Below are 18,232 nucleotides of genomic sequence, written 5' to 3' on the forward strand. Positions count from 1 at the left end.
AGTCATCATAAGATGTTTGAGAGCATAAAATTACAAGTAGTCCAAGAAAGAAAGGAAAACTCTATGATTTTGGCTCCTAAATTGCTCTGGTAGCGTTTCTTCTTTGCTAGGGTCGAACTCCGCTCAAAAAGTGTGTTTAAGGACTATTTATATGTGTAGGAAAAGTTCTAGACGATTTAAACCAAGTTCACCCAAAATAGGAAAAGGTTGGCCTCCGAAATATGTCGGGTGCGCCGAACTGCTTATGGCACTGAGTTTGGGTGCTACGGTGAGTGCTGGGCACTAAGGATACAACTGAAATTCGGTGATATAGTAGGTGCTGAGCATTGAGGATATCACTAAAATTCGGTGCTACAGTAGTGCTAGGCACTGACTATGGCACTGCTCTATTATTCCTTCATTCCTCTATCAATCACTCCTACACAAGTAAACAACGCAAATAGGCTCAAAACATCATAAAATACTCTAAATATCACTATTATTATACTAAAATGCGAGGCAATTATCATCATATTATATGTTCTTTTAGCCAATTATCATGTAGTTTCTGGGATTTGACAGGAGTTTTCTCGAAAAACGACAAACTTCAAGTCCTTATTAGGCATATTCCACCAAGGTGTGATGAATTATCTCAATGGATTAAGATAATCATATAACTACTAACCATTATGGCATTTCAATCCCAAGTAAGTTGAGATCGACTTAAAGGTTGTTTGTTTTTATTATGATTAAAATGTATGAATATGAATACACATTAAGATGTATTTAGATCTGAATACTGAATAATTAAGATTGTTTATTTTTCCAACATCATAATATTTATAAATTATAGTTATTACAGTTAATATTATGAAAATTAATTAAGGTAATGTAAATGTTGTATCCACAAATTATTAGGTCCTAAAGAGGCGGTTGATGGTAGCTGTCTGGTGGTAATTTAACTATTCCCGAGTGCAAGTGGGAGAGGATGATCATGGATTTTGTGGTTAGCTTTCCACGTACTTTGCGAAAACATGATTCAGCTTAGATGATTGTTGATAGACTCACGAAGCCTGCACACTTCATTCCAGTCTAGACTACTTATACAACGAAGCAACTTTGCACAAATTTTTCTTCGTGAGATAATACTGTTGCACGAGGTGCCCGTTTCTATCATATCTAGCAAAGGTGCACATTTTACATCAAAATTTTGACAGTCCTTTCAAAAGGCTTTGGATATCAACTATAGAAGAACTAATTAAAATAGATATGGTAAAATGACAGCCTTCTGCTGCCGCATCACCTCAATTACTTTAAACCTAAATATAACCGGCCCGATCCAAACCATCCTGCATTATACTATGTTATGCAATTCCTCTAGGTGATAGTTTCCCATGATGTATCATATTATTTGTACGAAAGTGAAGGAGAAATCTGATTGAAAAAATCTCCCGTGTTCTTTCATTGCTTGCTTTGTACATGTATAACACACTAACCCACTAACTTATGTCTCCTTATATTATAATCCTTTTACTAACCCCATTAATTTATGTCCCCTCATGTCCACTAATTTATGTCCCCTAACCCATTAATTATGTATAACGACCCGGCCGATCATTTTGAATGTACAACCACGTTCTCCCATTTACTGCTTATCCTGTGTTCAATTATAATTTTGTAACTCGTCGGAGAGGTTTCACAATGAATTGGAACACTTAGTTCCAAGATTTAAAGCTTAAGTCGAAATAGTTGACCGAATGTTGACTATATGTAAACTACCCAAGAATAGAGTTTTGATGATTCCAATAGCTCGGCACGGTGATTTTAGACTTAGGAGCGTGTCCGGAAAATTATTTGGAAGTCCGTAGTTATATTAGACTTAAATTGGCTAAAAATAGAAATGTAAGTTTGGAAGTTTGACCGGAGAGTTGACTTTTTGATATCGGGGTGGGAATCCGATTCTGGAAGTTGGAATACATCTGTTATATCATTTATGACTTGTGTGCAAAATTTTAGGTCAATTGAACTTGATTTGATAGGTTCTGACATCGAATGTAGAAGTTGAATTTTTTTAGTTTCATTAAGCTTGAATTGGGGTATGATTCATGGTTCTAGCGTTGTTTGATGTGATTTAAGTTCGTATGATGTTTTAGGACTTGTTGGTGTATTTGGTTGAGGTCCCGGGGGCCTCGGGTGAGTTTCGGATGGTTAACAGATCAAGTTTGGACTTAGAACAATTGAAACTTGCTGCTGCCTACTGATGCAACCGCACCTGCGAAAATGGGCTCGCAAAAGCGAGGAGTGGAGCACAGAAGCGAAATGGGGAGGTAAGATGTTCATCGCAGAAGCGGGCACAATTGCGCACCTATGTAATCGTAGGTGCGGTCACTGGAAAATGCATGAGCGATACACTTCGCAGGTGCAGAGCATGTTGCGCAAAGGCGCGACCGCAGATGCGGTCCTAGGCATCGCAGAAGCGATCATTGATGGCCAAGATGTTCTCATAGAAGCGAGATTTATGCGGTGGTCGCAGATGCGACAATGCGACCGCAAATGCGGAAACGCTGGGCAAAATGCCTTATATTCGAGGGTTCAACATTTTTATCCATTTTCGGATTTTGGAGCTCGGTTTGGGCGACTTTGGAGAGGAAGTTTTCCATACTACTTGGAGTAATGTTCTTGACTCCCTTGTGATTATATTCCATGAATTAATCTTCGTTTTCAGCGTTCGATTATTGATTTTCAAGAGAAATCGAAGGAATTTTCTACAATTTTATAAAAATAAATTTTCGAGATTTGAACAACGATTCAGAGCCGGATTTGAGTGAAATTAGTATGGTTGAACTCGTAATTGAATGGGTTGTTGGACTTTGTGAGTTTCGTCGAATTTCGAGACCTGGATCCCACTGTCAATTTTTCGAGCGGAGTTGGGAATTTTCATAAATTGTTAATTTGTAAGCATTGGAGTAAATTGTGATTTATTTGCACGTTGTTTGAATAGATATGGGTCGTTTCGCTTAAATTGAGGAGATAGAAAGAGTTCGGAAGTTGATACGCGCAGAATGAAATTCATGGAGCATTGTTTAGCTTGCTCGACATTGGATTCGGCTTGTTCGAGCTGAGTAACTCTTTTAATCTTGGAGCTGAGGGTATGAACTCTGATTATACGTGTTATGTGTTTGTTGATGAGGTGACGCACAAGCTAGGTGACAGGCGTGTAGGCGTGCACCGTGTGAACAGTGGCTCAGTTATTCCTGTGGTACTGTGTGATTACCTGAACTTATCTGAAATCATGAAATCTCTACGTATTAGAGTTATCGAGTTGTGATTCATGTTAGAAACCATGTCTAGGCTACATGCTTATTCTGTTGGGACCCATTGAGGTCGTTACTATTGTTGAGTTATTTTCTTACATTGCAATTTCATACTCAGTCATGTTCATTCATTTCATATCATATCTCAATCTCTGTTGCTACATATTGACATATCATATCATCATTTTGGGATAATTTCCTAACATTGTGCGCCCGAGAGATTGATGACCGAGTGAGACCGAGGGCCTGATTGTTAGGATATTTATGGGATCGGGCTGCACACCGCAGCAGGCCATATTGGCTTTATATACTTTATTATTATGGGATCGGGCCGCACGCTGCAGCAGGCCAGATTGGCTTATTATAGCACGTGAATTGTCCGTGCGATTTATAGCGCTTGGGCTGAAGGAGCCCTTCCGGAGTTTGCACACAACCCCAGTGAGCGCGGTTGATTTATATTGAGGGATGGATCTTCCCTGGACATGGATCTTGTCCGAAGCATTTATATTGAGGGATGGATCTTCCCTGGACATGGATCTTGTCCGAATTATTGATATTTGGGGATGGATCTTCTCGTAGGGTGGATTGGCCTTGTATAGTACTGAGTGACTGGATGTCAGTTATTATGTATATATATATGGAATGGATCTTCCCTGGGATGGATTGGCCATATACAATACTGGGTGATTGAATACTCTAAGAGTGCGAGTACATGAGTTCATCTCTGAGATACATGGCATTGACATGCACATATGACATACATGCATAGAGATGTATTTTCCTCATGCTGTACGGTATCACGTCATTCATGACTTCTCACACATATTGACATATAGGCATAGTGATGCATTTTATACTGGCTATCTGGAAAGAAAATGAAACATCTTATTTACTGCTGAAAGGAGTTTTGGGAGAATTACTATTTTCAAACTTATTCATATATTTGGAAACTTCGGTAAACGACTTGAGTTTTCACTGATACACTTGAAAGGCATAACTATTTTTCAGAAATCATGATTAAGCTAGGCATTTTATCTTTGAGTTACTTCTTTTAATACTTCCTTTATGTTGTTATGAGTTGTTGTTGGTTATTGGAGTTGGACTCTGACTTTGGTACAAGCTCATCACTACTTTCAACCTAAGGTTAGGTTTATTACTTATTGAGTACATGGTGTCGGTTGTACTCATACTACACTTCTGCACCTTGCGTGCAGATTTTGGATGTCAATGATGCTGTACATGACGGGAGCTGGATCTGAAGATGTACCTGCATTCCAGTCATTGCTGCCTCTTATTCATGGTAGCTTTAGAATTTTAATCTGTTCATGTATATTTCAAACAGATGATGTATTCTTATTTCACACTAGCTTTATAAATTCTAATCTTAGAACCTCATGATTTGTATTACCAATTCTTGGGAAGTGTATTAGAGTCAGTTAAATATTAATTGAATCAGATTATTGTTATTTGGCTTACCTAGCGGGTGAGGTTAGGTGCCATCACGGCTATTTGGATTTTTTGTAGTGACAAGTTGGTATCAGAGCTCTAGGTTCATAGGTTCTATAAGTCATGAGCAAGTGTCTAATAGAGTCTTAAGGATCGGTATAATGACGTCCATACTTATCTTCGAGAGGCTACAAGGCATTTAGGATAATTTTCCATCTTTCTTTGCTTATCGTGCAAAATTGATTTAGCTTGAAATATAACTTTTTGAATTCCTTCCACATATTCGTGTGCGCATGTGAGCGCTCGGTATCAGCTGTGCATCGCCGGCTTGTGACTTCAGGGATGACGTGCGAGATGTGTATTCTGTGTTTTGGTGATAGGCCAGTCTGGAGGACTTGAGGCCAGGTTTAGACCGCAACTTAGACTCGGCAGTTTCGGTTTTGAGAACTTGTACATTTGGACCCATATGTCCGGTAATATCCCCACGATTGGAATTTATGGCTCGATGAGTGATTGAATGGATATATGATAAGTATGATGTGACTACGGGATGTGTTCAGATGGGTTGAATGTGACGAATAAAGTTTACTTGTGACTCAAGAGTTTCTTTTCTACCAGCAGAGTATATGTATTGATATTTGAATTTGAATCTAAGTGAGAAAGTTGACTTGAATGTTAAGAGATTAAATGCGATCTTAACGGATGATTGAGGTATTTTATGTTTCGTGTTTCCTGAGCTCGAGAAGAATTTTCGTTGAATTAACTGCAGTATTATGGCTGTAATAGAGTATCAGTATTGTGAGTTATCGAGTGTTTTAATCCATGGCTTTGAGCCAAGTGGGAGAGCCTGCTATTGACAATTCAATTTCATGGTTATATGTAAAAGTTTAGTTTTGGTCTGAGGCATATTTGTGGGTTAATTATGACTTGCAGAGGTTGAGATCGAGGATGACTCGAGTAAGAAAATTCCTAGATACGGGTTATATTGCACTTTATGAGTATATTGAAATTATGAGATGAGTGAGTTGTTATTGTGAATGATGTAGTACGAATGTAGTATGAATTTGATCGGTGGTGTTAAGGCAGGGTTACCTCCTCGAGTGTTGTTGTGCTAATGGGGAACGTGTCTTTCAGCCCGTTTGAGCGGTACAATCTAGATTTGAGCAGAGTGGAGGACTCTCGAGAAGATTCTAATGGGTTCAAAATGTATATGTGGCAGTTAAAAATTTCTTGAATTTGTATGTCACTAGAATCGTTTATTTACATTGGATGGTATCGGGACTTGCAGTAATTTTGTTTGACTAAGGATTCTACATTTCAGTATAAGAAAGGAAAGAGGAACAATTTTAAATTCACATAAGATCCTTAAGAGTGGGTGTCTAAGTTATGGTATTTATGGAGGTGCTTAAGAAGAATACAGTGGTTTATGGGCCTTAGGGCGATGTGGTTTTATGTTAGGATGTCTTGTAGTGAGATTTGGGTAAGGATCGTAGTATTCTGACAAGGAGAAGTGTCAACTTGAGGGTTATTCAGAAGAAACTCGGAGAAAATAGGACAACTGGTAGTAGGCTAGACCAACATGGTAGTGGTATGCTCGGTTCTTTTGGGTAATTATGATGTGGTGAGACTTTACAGATGTTTTGGTGGCAATCTTCTTGGCTTTGGTGACATGCGTGGCTTGGTCAAGTTAGAGAGATTCAGTTCTGATAGCTTGATTATGTACAAATGGATTTCAAAGTGTTCTTGATGGTTTCTACCATGGTTTGAGCCAGATATTTCCTACCGGTGTGGGGAACGTGTTGTGTATTGTGATTTCTTCCTGGAAGGAAGCAAGAGAAAGGTTCCTAACTGACCGGGTATGTAATTTACTAGTTACCCATAGTTGATAATGGAATTCTTATGCTTGCTACATGATGGCATGATAGATATGGTGTGTTGTGCAGGCTTAAGATTTACATGTACAAGGTGGCAGTTTAGTCTTGAAGGGAAGGTCTCGAATTTTGGACAACATGGTCAATTTCAGATATTTAGATGAATGTTATAACTTCTCGATAATTCCTGAGAAGGGTGCGCATTTCAGAAGGCGCATTATGTTTTAACTTACGGATGTTCATTGGTATTGCGGTACTCATCTGGTTGATAGACTGTTGATATCCAAATTATTGCTATGTGGCACAGAAGAATTATGAAAGTATCTCTCGTGGGATGATCGTGCATGAAAGATGTGTTAGTCATTCGAGTGCTCAAGCTGGGATCAATTACGGTGGTTCAAGTGTTCTATGAATTTGGAGATTGGGAGTTTTTAGAAGCGTATTATTTCAGGGTTGTGGCCTGTTTGAGGTGAGCATTATTTAAACTCAATGGAGGCATTAATTGTAAATAAGAGCTACACGCTATGAGTGCGCACATATGTGAGGTTTGAGCCCATGTGCGGGCATCGGGGCAAGTATTCATACTCGAAAGAATGCTTAGGCTATGATATGCCTAGAGTTGACTGTTAAGCATAAAGTTATAATGTTTCTCGTATTTTTACCTTTGTTGAGAACTATCTGGTCTATACTTGAGGTTACAAAGAGGATAATTCCCTGAGTAAACTTGGTAGTTACTATTTCTGCGTTAACTTGCCGATTTGAAGTGTGATAGCAGACTTTGCACATGCTTACACTATGGCGTGTTATTTATACCAGTCCAGGAGCATGTGAATCTTATTTCATTATCATATACATGTGTACATGTTTAATTGATCATGTATGATATGCTGGGATTGGAGGCCTGTGACCATGCCAGGCGATTTATATTATCGGTACGTGAGTTGTCCGTGCCGTGTGTGGGAATTTTATTTCTATGATAATTTATCTGATTCATTAATTTCCTTCCTCTACAATGCTATAATTGGGAATTGAATTTCAAGGTTTTTGGGCTAAGGTTAGATTAATGATTTTCAACTGTGTTGTGTTTTCAGGCCTATATAGAATAGGGTGACGTGGGATCACCCCCGGGTATATGTGTGGAAAGGTGGAACAGTGATTTAAAGGCTTAGGAACAACTCTTGGCATATTCGAGGACGAACGTATATTTAAGTGGGGGAGAATGTAATGACCCGGCCGGTCGTTTTGAGTGTATAACCCCGTTCCCTCATTTACTTCTTATCTTATGTTAAATTATAATTTTGTGACTCGTCGGGGAGGTTTCACAATGAATTGGAATACTTAGTTCCAAGATTTATAGCTTAAGTTAAAATAGTTGATCGGATGTTGACTATGTGTAAACGACTCCAGAATAGAGTTTTGATGATTCCAATAGTTCTGTATGGTGATTTTAGAATTAGAAGCATGTCCGAAAAATTATTTGGAAGTGTGTAGTTAAATTATGCTTGAATTGGATAAAAATAGAAATGTAAGTTTAGAAGTTTGACCGGGGAGTTGACTTTTTGATATCGGGGTCGGAATCCGATTCTGGAAGTTGAAATATGTCCGCTATGTCATTTATGACTTGTGTGCAAAATGTGAGGTCAATCAGACTTGATTTGATAGGTTCATTAAGCTTGAATTGGGGTATGATTCGTGGTTTTAGCGTTGTTTGATGTGATTTAGATGTTCTACTAAGTTCGTATGATGTTTTAGGACTTGTTGGTGTATTTGGTTGAGGTCCCGGGGGCCTCGGGTGAGTTTCGGATGGTTAACAGATCAAGTTTGGACTTAGAACAATTGAAACTTGCTGCTGCCTACTGATGCAACCGCACCTGCGAAAATGGGCTCGCAGGTACGAGCTCGCAGAAGCGAAATGGGGAGGTATGATGTTCATCACAGAAGCGGGCACAATTGCGCACCTGCGTAGTCGCAAGGTGCGATCACTGGAAAACGCAGGAGCGATGCACTTCACAGGTTCAGAGCATGTTGCACAAAAGCGCGACCGCAAATGCGGTCCTAGGCATCGCATAAGTGATCATTGATGGCCAAGCTGTTCCCGTAGAAGCGAGATTTATACCCCAGAAGCGGTGGTCGCAGATGCGACAATGCGACCGCAAATGCGAAAATGCTGGGCAGAATGCCTTATATTCGAGGATTCAACATTTTTATCCATTTTCGGATTTTGGAGCTCGGTTTGGGCGACTTTGGAGAGAAATATTTTCACACAACTTGGGGTAAGTGTTCTTTACTCCCCTGTGATTGTATTTCATGAATTAATCTACATTTTCGGCACTAGATTATTGATTTTCAAGAGAAATTGAAGGAATTTTCTAGAATTTCATAAAAATGAATTTGCGAGATTTGAATATCGATTCAGAGTCGGGTTTGAGTGAAATTAGTATGGTTGAACTCGTAATTTAATGGGTTCTCGTACTTTGTGAGTTTCGTCGGATATCGAGACATGGGACCCACTGTCGATTTTTTGAGCAGAGTTGGGAATTTTCATAAATTGTTAATTTGTAAGCATTGGAGTAAATTGTGATTTATTTGCTCGTTGTTTGAATTAGATACAGGTCATTTGGCTTGAATTGAGGAGATAGAAAGCGTTCAGAAGTTGATACACGCAAAATAGAATTCCTGGAGCATTGTTTCGCTTGCTCGGCATTGGATTCAGCTTGTTCGAGTTAAGTAACTCTTCTAATCTTGGAGCTGAGGGTATGAACCCTGATTATATGTCTTATGTGTTTGTTGTTGAGGTGACGCACATGCTAGGTGACTCCGTTATTCCTATGGTACTGTGTGGTTACCTGAACTTATCTAAAATCATGAAATCTCTACGTATTAGAGTTATCGAGTTATTCATGTTAGAAACCATGTCTAGGCTACATGCTTATTTTGTTGGGACCCATTGAGGTCGTTATTGTTGTTGAGTTATTTGCTTACATTGCAATTTTATACTCAGTTATGTTCATTCATTTCATATCATATCTCAGTCTCTGTTGCTACATATTGACATATCATATCATCATTTTTGGGATAATTTCCTAACATTGTGAGCTCGAGAAATTGATGACTGAGTGAGGCCGAGGGCCTGATTGTAAGGATATTTATGGGATCGGGCTGCACGCCGCAACAGGCCATATTGGCTTTATATACTTTATTATTATGGGATCGGACTTCACACCGCAGCATGCCAGATTGACTTATTATAGCACGTGAGTTGTCAGTGGAGTTTATAGCGCTTAGGCTGAAGGAGCCCCTCCGGAGTCTGTGCACACCCAGTGAGCGCGGTTGATTTATATTGAGGGGTAGATCTTCCCTGGACATAGATATTGTCTGAAGCATTTATATTGAAGGATGGATCTTCCCTAGACATGGATCTTGTCTAAAGCATTTATATTGAGGGATGGATCTTCCCTAGACATGGATCTTGTCTAAATCATTGATATTTAGGGATGGATCTTCCCCTGGGCTGGATTGGCCTTGTATAGTACTGAGTGGCTGGATGTCTGTTATTATGTATATATATTGGGATGGATCTTCCCTGGGCTGGATTAGCCATATACAGTACTGAGTGATTGAATACTCTGAGAGTGAGAGTACATGAGTTCATCTCTGAGATACATGGCATTGACATGCACACATGACATATTTCAAACAGATATATTTTCCTCATGTTGTACAGTATCACGTCATTCATGACTTCTCACACATATTGACATATGGGCATAGTTATGCATTTTACACTGGCTATCTCGAAAGAAAATGAAACATCTTATTTATTGTTGAAAGGAGTTTTGGGAGAATTACTGTTTTCAAACTTACTCATATTTTTGGCAACTTCGGTAAACGACTGGGGTTTTCACTGATACACTTGAAAGGCAAAACTATTTTTCAGAAATCATGATTAAGCTAGGCATTTTATCTTTGAGTTACTTCTTTTATTACTTGCTTTATGTTGTTATGAGCTGTTATTGGTTATTGGAGTTGGACTCTGACCTTGGTACAACCTCGTCACTACTTTCAACCTAAGATTAGGTTTGTTACTTATTGAATACATGGTATCGGTTGTACTCATACTACACTTCTGCACCTTGCGTGCAGATTTTGGATGTCAATGATGTTGTACATGACAGGAGTTCGATATGGAGATATACATGCATACCAGTCATTGCTGCCTCTTATTTATGGTAGCTTTAGAATTTTAATCCGTTCATGTATATTTCAAACAGATGATGTATTCTTATTTCACACCAGCTTTGTAAATTTTAATCTTAGAAGCTTATGATTTGTACTACCAGTCCTTGGAAAGTGTATTAGAGTCAATTAAATATTAATTGAATCGGATTATTGTTATTTGGCTTACCTAGCGGGTGAGGTTAGGTGCCATCATGGCTAGTTGGATTTTAGGTCATGACATTATGTCCCCCTATATTCTTAAGACATAATATGCACGACCACTTCTTCACACTTCTTATTCTTCACCCTTCTTCTCTATCTCTAAGTAAATCTCCACGAGTGTTAGAATTAGGATATGGTTTCTTCTTCCCAACATCCTCCCCTCAAGTTGGAGGGTAACTTTGTGACCCCTAACTTGCTCAAAATCTCGGAGTGAAAAACCCCAGAAAGTGGCTTTGTGAAGAGATCCTCCAGTTGGTCTTTAGATGGAACAAAAGAAATGGTAATTAAACCGGAAAGGAACTGTTGATGCATAAAATGACAGTCAATTTCTACATGTTTTGTGCGTTCGTGGAAGACGGGGTTACAGACGATGTGAATGGCTGCCTTGCTGTCAGAGTGAAGAGGTATGGGAAGACTTACTGGTGCAGAGAGATTTTCAAGAAGTTGAACTAACTATGTAAGTTCTATAGTTACTTTTCTCATAGATCTGTATTCTGCCTCTGCAGAAGATAGTGGGATTGGCACTTTTTTCTTTGATTTCCAGGAAATGGTTGCTCCTCCTAGTGTGATGAAGAATCCACTTATGGACCTCCTAGAATCCCTGCAAGAGGCCCAATCAGCATCGCAAAATACAAGCAAGGAGAATGAGTGTTTTGCTGAGAGAAGAATTCCTTGTCCTAGATCACATCTCAAATATTTGAGCACTCGTAAGGCAGCAGAGAAATGAGACTTACAGGGTCTCTACATGTATTGACTAAGGGTAAGGACTGCGAAAGAAAGGTCCGGGCAAGTGTTAGTGAGATAGTTCAACTTGCCAACCAGAAGACGAAATACTGTTGGAGCAAAGGGTGCCCATCATCAGCTTTAAGCTTGGAGGAAGGATCAAGAGGAGAATTGACTCGAGGCAAATGAGATACATCAAATTCCTCCAGCATATCCAGGGTAAATCTCATTTGGCTTACAATAAAACCTTCCTTTTCTCGCAGAATTTCCATCCATAAACAATAATGTATGTCTCCTAGATTTTTGACCTTGAATTCACTGTTTAGAAAACCCTTGATATGCTGAATTTCTTCCAAGTCATCTCCAGTAAGCAGTATGGCATCTACATAGACAGCTATGATAGAAATCAGGTTTCCTTTTCGTTTAAAGAATAGTGATTAATCGTTTAATGATGAAGAATACCCCTTAAAACTCAAAGCTCCTACACGCCTAGCATACCATTGCCTGGAAGCTTGTTTTAAACCATACAATAACTTCCTTAGTAAACAAACATGCTTAGGACTAGGAGGTGTTAAGCCTGCTGGAAACCTCATGTATACCTCCTCTTATAGATCACCATGCAAAAATGCATTATTGACATCTAATTGACACACATTCCAATCTCTTTTGGCTGCAATAGTGAGTAAACACCTTATGGTTGTCATTTTCACCACTGTTGAAAAAAGTCTCACTATAATCTATTCATTCTCTTTGGATATCCCCTGACCACCAGCCTTGCCTTCAATCTTTCAATTCTTCCATCCGATAAATGCTTTACCTTGTACACCCATTTGCAAGGTAGAGCCTTTTTTCCTTTAGGTAATTTAACCACATCCCATGTGTGGTTATCTTCTAGAGCTTTAAGCTCTTAATTCATAGCTTCTATCCAACATGAATGTTGACAAACCTATCCAGAACTGTTAGGTTCTGTGAAAATAGAGAGGGATTGTTGGGTGATAGAGAAAAGAAACAAATTCCCTAGGCTTACTTGGTTGAGTGAAGCAAGCTGCTGCTATATTTGTGAACATGATATTACTGCATACATAATCTTTCAAGTAAGCTGGTTGATTGGAAGCTCTTCCTAACTTTCTTAATGGTGTTGGCTGCTTGGGTATAGATACAGGTGAGGTAGTGTGTGGTGTATCTAGGATAGACTGAAAAGGAATTGGGCTAGTAGACAATTGGTGACGAGAGGGAGTATATGAAGAACTTGGTGATGGTAAGGAGAAAATATCACAAACTTCAGGTTCTAAAGAGATAGGTGAGGATTGATCCTGTGATGAAGGTGAATAGGTAGGTTCTATAGTAAATGTTGAGCTTGGGAATATAGGATGTTGTGATGTGCTGGTTTCAACAAAAGGGAAGTGTGATTCATGAAATTTCACATCCCTTGACACAAATACTCTTCCTGTGGACAATTCCAATAGCTTATATCCCTTCTGATGAAGCGGATAACCAAGCAAAACACAAGTTGTTGCCCTATCATCGAACTTGCCTCTTCCCTGGGCTCTTGTAGAACCGTAACAGAGGCATCCAAAATTCCTTAAATGATCATACTTGGGTTTCTCTTGAAATAAAACCCCATATGGTGTCTTTCCTTTAAGAACACTAGAAGGCATCCTATTAATAAGATGTGTGGCAGCTAGGATAGATTCACCCCAAAATTATATATGTAGCTTGGATTGAAACATTAACCCTCTTGCAATCTCTAAGATATGTCTATGCTTCCTTTCAACAATTCCATTTTGTTGAGAAGTTGCTACACAAGACAGTTGGTATATAATTACTTCTGAAGCTAGGAAAGCTGCCTCTTGTGTAGCTTTTCCCAATTCTAATGCATTGTCAGATCTTATCATCCTGACTTTCACATTGAATTGCCTTTCAACCATAGGTAGAAAAGATTTAAGCATAGGAAAAGCATTGGTTTTTGCACTTAATAAAAATGTACATGTTCCTATGCTATAGTCATCTACTACAGTAAGGAAATATCTGAATCCATTGTAAGTATTTGACTTATAAGGTTCCCATATGTCTACATGTATAAGTTCAAATATATTCTTGGATTTTATGCTACTGATAGAAAAAAGATTCCTAGTTTGCTTAGCCTTATGACAAACATCACAGATAAACTCAGAATTTGACTTACAATGAAGGAAATATAAATGTTTCATTGCTGAAAATGGTAGGTGTCCCAATCTTACATGCCAAAGTTTAACATCAGGAGTACCATTAACTTGAACTGGATTAGAAAAAGAAACAGACTCTGAAACGGGATTTCTTTCTTTTAGAATTGAAGGTACATTACTACTGAATAACCCCTTAGACTTAAGGCTACTTGCTTCCAATAAGTTGAGTCCCTCTCTAAATTCACCAAAAACTTATGGACTCTTCATTAAAAGGCCCTGCAACACACACCCAATAGATGTGAATAGGACATCATACTTGAACTAAACACAAAACCTATTAACTGATAATAAGTTATATTTGAAATATGGAACATGTAACACATTGTTGGGGATATGACCTGGCAGAATATAAATACTCCCTATATGAGTAACAATCACCTTGAAAGAGTTAGGTAAACTGATATTCAAAGGTACAGGAAGTGTAGTTAGAAACAGGAAAGAATTAGGATCAAAACACATATGCTCTGAGGCACCCGAATCAATGATCCAGGTGTCTGATTTTAGACTAGTAAATACTGAACCTGAGTATTTTAGAATAGTACCAGCAACTGCATTAACATTGATTCCTGTATTTCCTGCCCGTACTAACTTTGCCTGCTTATACATGTGCATCATTTCTGCAATTTGTTCCTTGCTGAGTTGCTGTCCAAAATTACTGTTGTTGAGCTGAGTGCTTTGTCCTGCTGAATTCTCACATTCCTTATGTGTTAGTACTATATTTCCTTTAATTTGAGTCTGATAACCTTTGTGATTGGTGAACTCAAAATCTTTTGAAAATCCAATAATTCTATAGCAGTCCTCTTGTGTATGTCCTATTTTTCCACAATAAGTACAAGACACATTTTGGATTGTACTTCTTTTTCCCTTTAAACCTTTGTTGAAGTTTAACAAACTTTTGCCCCGAGTTGTTATATTTGGGTGATATGGCTGCTCTTCTTTGTGTTTGGCTTCTAAGTTTCTGATAATTCTTCCCTTGTCCTGTGATCATAAAAGCTGCAAAATCAGGTAGAAGTTGTGCATTAGGCTGCTTGGCCTCTGCAGCTGCCATGAATGATATTGATTCAGAATTAAAATGTGCATTTGCATAAACTTCTCTTTGATTTTCATATTGCAAGAGAAGTGAATAAGCAATATCTATGCTAGGCAAAGGGTTCATCATGAGGATATTTCCTCTTGCTTGTACATAGATGTCATTTAATCTCATTAGGAATTGGATCAATCTCTGATCCTCAAGAGACTTAGTCAACTTTGCCTTTCCTTCATAAACACAAACACATGATCAACATATGATAACATTTAAAGCATCTAATTCATCCCATAGTCGTTTGAGCTTAGTGAAGTATGCTGCAATGTCACTGTTTCCGTGTACTAAACCTGATAACTTCTTCTGCAGATGATAAAGCTTGGCTCCATTTGATCTCCCAAATCTCTGCTCCAAGCTGTCCCAAAGTTCTTTTGCAGTTTTGGAGTATATCACACTGTCTGCAATATCCTTTGAGAGAGCATTTAGGATCCAAGAGATGACCATGCCATTCACACAACTCTATTGTTCATGGTCTGGAGATTGATATGCTCTAGTAATAAAACCAAGTTTCTTCTTGGCTGACAAAGACAGGAGAATAGATCTCCTTCACCCTGGGTATCTTCTTCCATCAAACATAGTGTTGACTAGAGTCATTCTAGGTGAATCAGAGTTGTTGAGATGATAAGGGTGATTGACATCATAGCTAACTGGTTTTGCAGCATTGCTCGTATCACCAGTAGACGTGATGGTTATTTCAGGCATTTTAGGTTACTGATTATGATGATGAATCTGATGTAAATGGATTTGATGGTTGGACTAATGGATCGAGCTTATTGCTCTGATACCATGTATGAAACTGAAGGAGAAATCTGATTGAAAAAATCTCCCGTGTTCTTTCATTGCTTGCTTTGTACAATGTGTATATTATACAATTGACATATATATTTATTCCTCCCACACTAACCCACTAACTTATGTCTCTTTATATTATAATCCTCTTACTAACCCCATTAATTTATGTCCCCTCATGTCCACTAATTTATGTCTTCTAACCCATTAATTATGTCCCCATATATTCTAAAGACATAATATGTACCACCACTTCTTCACCCTTCTTCTTCTTCACCTTTCTTCGATATCTCTAAGTAAATCTCCACGAGTATTAGAATTAGGATATGGTTTATTCTTCCCAACATTATTTGAGGAAAAGTTGTTGGATTTCTCGTCTTGTTGTTTCACAGCTAACATAGCAAGAGAAACAGCATGTGCAGCTAAATTATCTACACTTATTGAACTAGCTATAGCAACTTCTAGAGTCAGGCGAATTTAGGATTTGAACTCTATGAGCTCAGATTCGAAATTCTATCGCATTTCATCTAATGTAATGGGCTAAATATCTATTCTTTATTTATATTTAACAAGTTTTCTGGCAGATATACAAGATATGAGCCGAAACTATGGGTTCAGATGAACCTATAGCTTCTATTCTGGATACGCCACTAACTACAACTGCAATTTTTGCAAAGTCCTGAGCAACAAAATACTTAGGTTTACTTAGCGACAAACCAAAGGCAACACTTCTAAACCAACACAGAAAACAAACTGTTGGAAACAACTTAATATACGCCAGATATACAGCATTTCTCAGAACACTAGCTAAGCATATGCATCGGGATTCTGACGGAGATAGGCTTCCACTGCTTTGTACATCCAATACTTTTCTTTGCCTGCCTTGGCTTCTTCTTCCTTAGGCTTGAGAAGGAATCTGGTTTGGTGGGACATTTGGTGCAGGAAATATAGGAGGATTTTAAACAAGGTAAAAATCAAGCCAACAATCTAGAGGATTGAAAGAAGCCAAGCACTGAGCAGTCACGTCCAAGATATCCTCTTAGGTGAAGAAAAATTTGAAACAAATGTAGTATGAATCTAAAAAACCAAAGCTAGCGGAGGAGCCCTGGATTTAAAAAAAATGCAAGAATTCAGTTGATCATAGCATGAACCTAATGAACAGTTGACATCTGACGAATACATGTCGTGTGCAACATATGTGTACGTGTCTGCATTTGAGAGAGATTCCTGGATAGTTTATAAGCAGTTTGCAACTTTTCACCTCACAAGTTAGCTTTTGCAGCCAAAGTTGGGGAATCTGTGACAGAGTGGTATCAAAGCTCAGTAGCCAAAATGTGGCAGTCGAATCGAGCTGTTGAACAACAGACAAGGGATTGGCGATTTGGGAGGGATGAAAGTGTGAGCTAATTGTCTGTTGTTTCACAGCTTATTGAGCTAGAGTATCAGCCTGTGCAGCTAAATTAGGGATGGTATTTCTTGAAAGATTTACAAAAACTAAAAAAACTGAGATAACTTTTATATAGTACAAAGGTTGCCCACCTTTTGTTTCACTTCTTTCTCGCCAAGTCAGCAATCCCATGTATGTTTCTTGATTTGCAATAATATATTACTCATGTATCTGGACTTGAGAAGTAACATATCATATGCAAACAATTCAAGCCATGCCCAAAAAAGGAAAAGAGAGTATACCAAGGCATCTGGTGACTGCTCAAACTTCACCAATTCATTTAAGGACAATGACATCCACTTCATATTTTCTCAAAAAGAATTACAACTAATGTTTAACCATACAAGTCCTACAAATTAATTAGTAGCTAAAAAGTACATTACAACAGCATTTCATCAGTAGAGCATGCTCCCTACCCACCCAAAAACATAATAGTACTTCTTACTTTCACGATACAACATAAGTATAACACGAAGAGTTTGAAACTCTTTATTTGTTACTACTAATCGCTGTGAAGTCGCTCGTGTTAAGTGTAGAATTTTAATAATGATCAATATCCATAAAGAAGTCTTGACTGATGTTATATTACTGTATGCAGACTCTGGGTGAGAAAGCATTGCTAAAGGGAATGAAGATCCACTCAATGGCTATGTATCTTGAACCATTGCCTTACATGTAACTCATATGCAAATCCAAAAAAAAGTGTATGCAGATTTTGTAAAAGGGAAGATTAAAAGTGGAAAGGAAAAACAACATAATGTGAGACAATTTGAAGTGTTGTTCCTTTACCCAATAAAGCATGGAGCATGGAAGCACTACCCGGATAAATTAATCCAACCCATCAACTGCTCCTTTCTTCGACAAAGCATGGAGCATGGAAGCACTCCCTAGATCTCGGCTTGGAGCACTCCCTG

At 38.4% G+C, this 18,232-nt stretch overlaps 1 protein-coding gene across 1 annotated transcript; it reads right to left on the minus strand.

Annotated features, from left to right (window-relative positions):
* Positions 1–13,476: 13,476 nt before the first annotated feature.
* On the minus strand, positions 13,477–15,526 carry LOC142179019 (uncharacterized). Its single transcript, XM_075248827.1, has 5 exons — positions 15,373–15,526; positions 14,839–15,255; positions 14,541–14,741; positions 14,377–14,395; positions 13,477–14,173 (listed from the first exon to the last, which is right to left on the minus strand). Exons 1-5 carry the CDS (start codon positions 15,524–15,526, stop codon positions 13,477–13,479), a joined length of 1,488 nt encoding a protein of 495 aa, XP_075104928.1.
* Positions 15,527–18,232: the final 2,706 nt, after the last annotated feature.

This window comes from Nicotiana tabacum, unplaced genomic scaffold (genome assembly GCF_000715075.1).
Source record: "Nicotiana tabacum cultivar K326 unplaced genomic scaffold, ASM71507v2 Un00172, whole genome shotgun sequence".
NCBI lineage: Eukaryota > Viridiplantae > Streptophyta > Magnoliopsida > Solanales > Solanaceae > Nicotiana > Nicotiana tabacum.

What these genes read in the sequence shown, in the direction of transcription:
- LOC142179019 (XM_075248827.1), bottom strand. Translation starts at nt 15,526, where the DNA reads ATGGTCATCTCTTGGATCCTAAATGCTCTCTCAAAGGATATTGCAGAC. An exon ending in TCTGCAGAAGAAGTTATCAG is followed by an intron (nt 15,256 to 15,372) that starts GTTTAGTACACG and finishes GTGTTTATGAAG; the next exon opens with GAAAGGCAAAGTTGACTAAG. An exon ending in AAAGAAGTACAATCCAAAAT is followed by an intron (nt 14,742 to 14,838) that starts GTGTCTTGTACT and finishes CCAATCACAAAG; the next exon opens with GTTATCAGACTCAAATTAAA.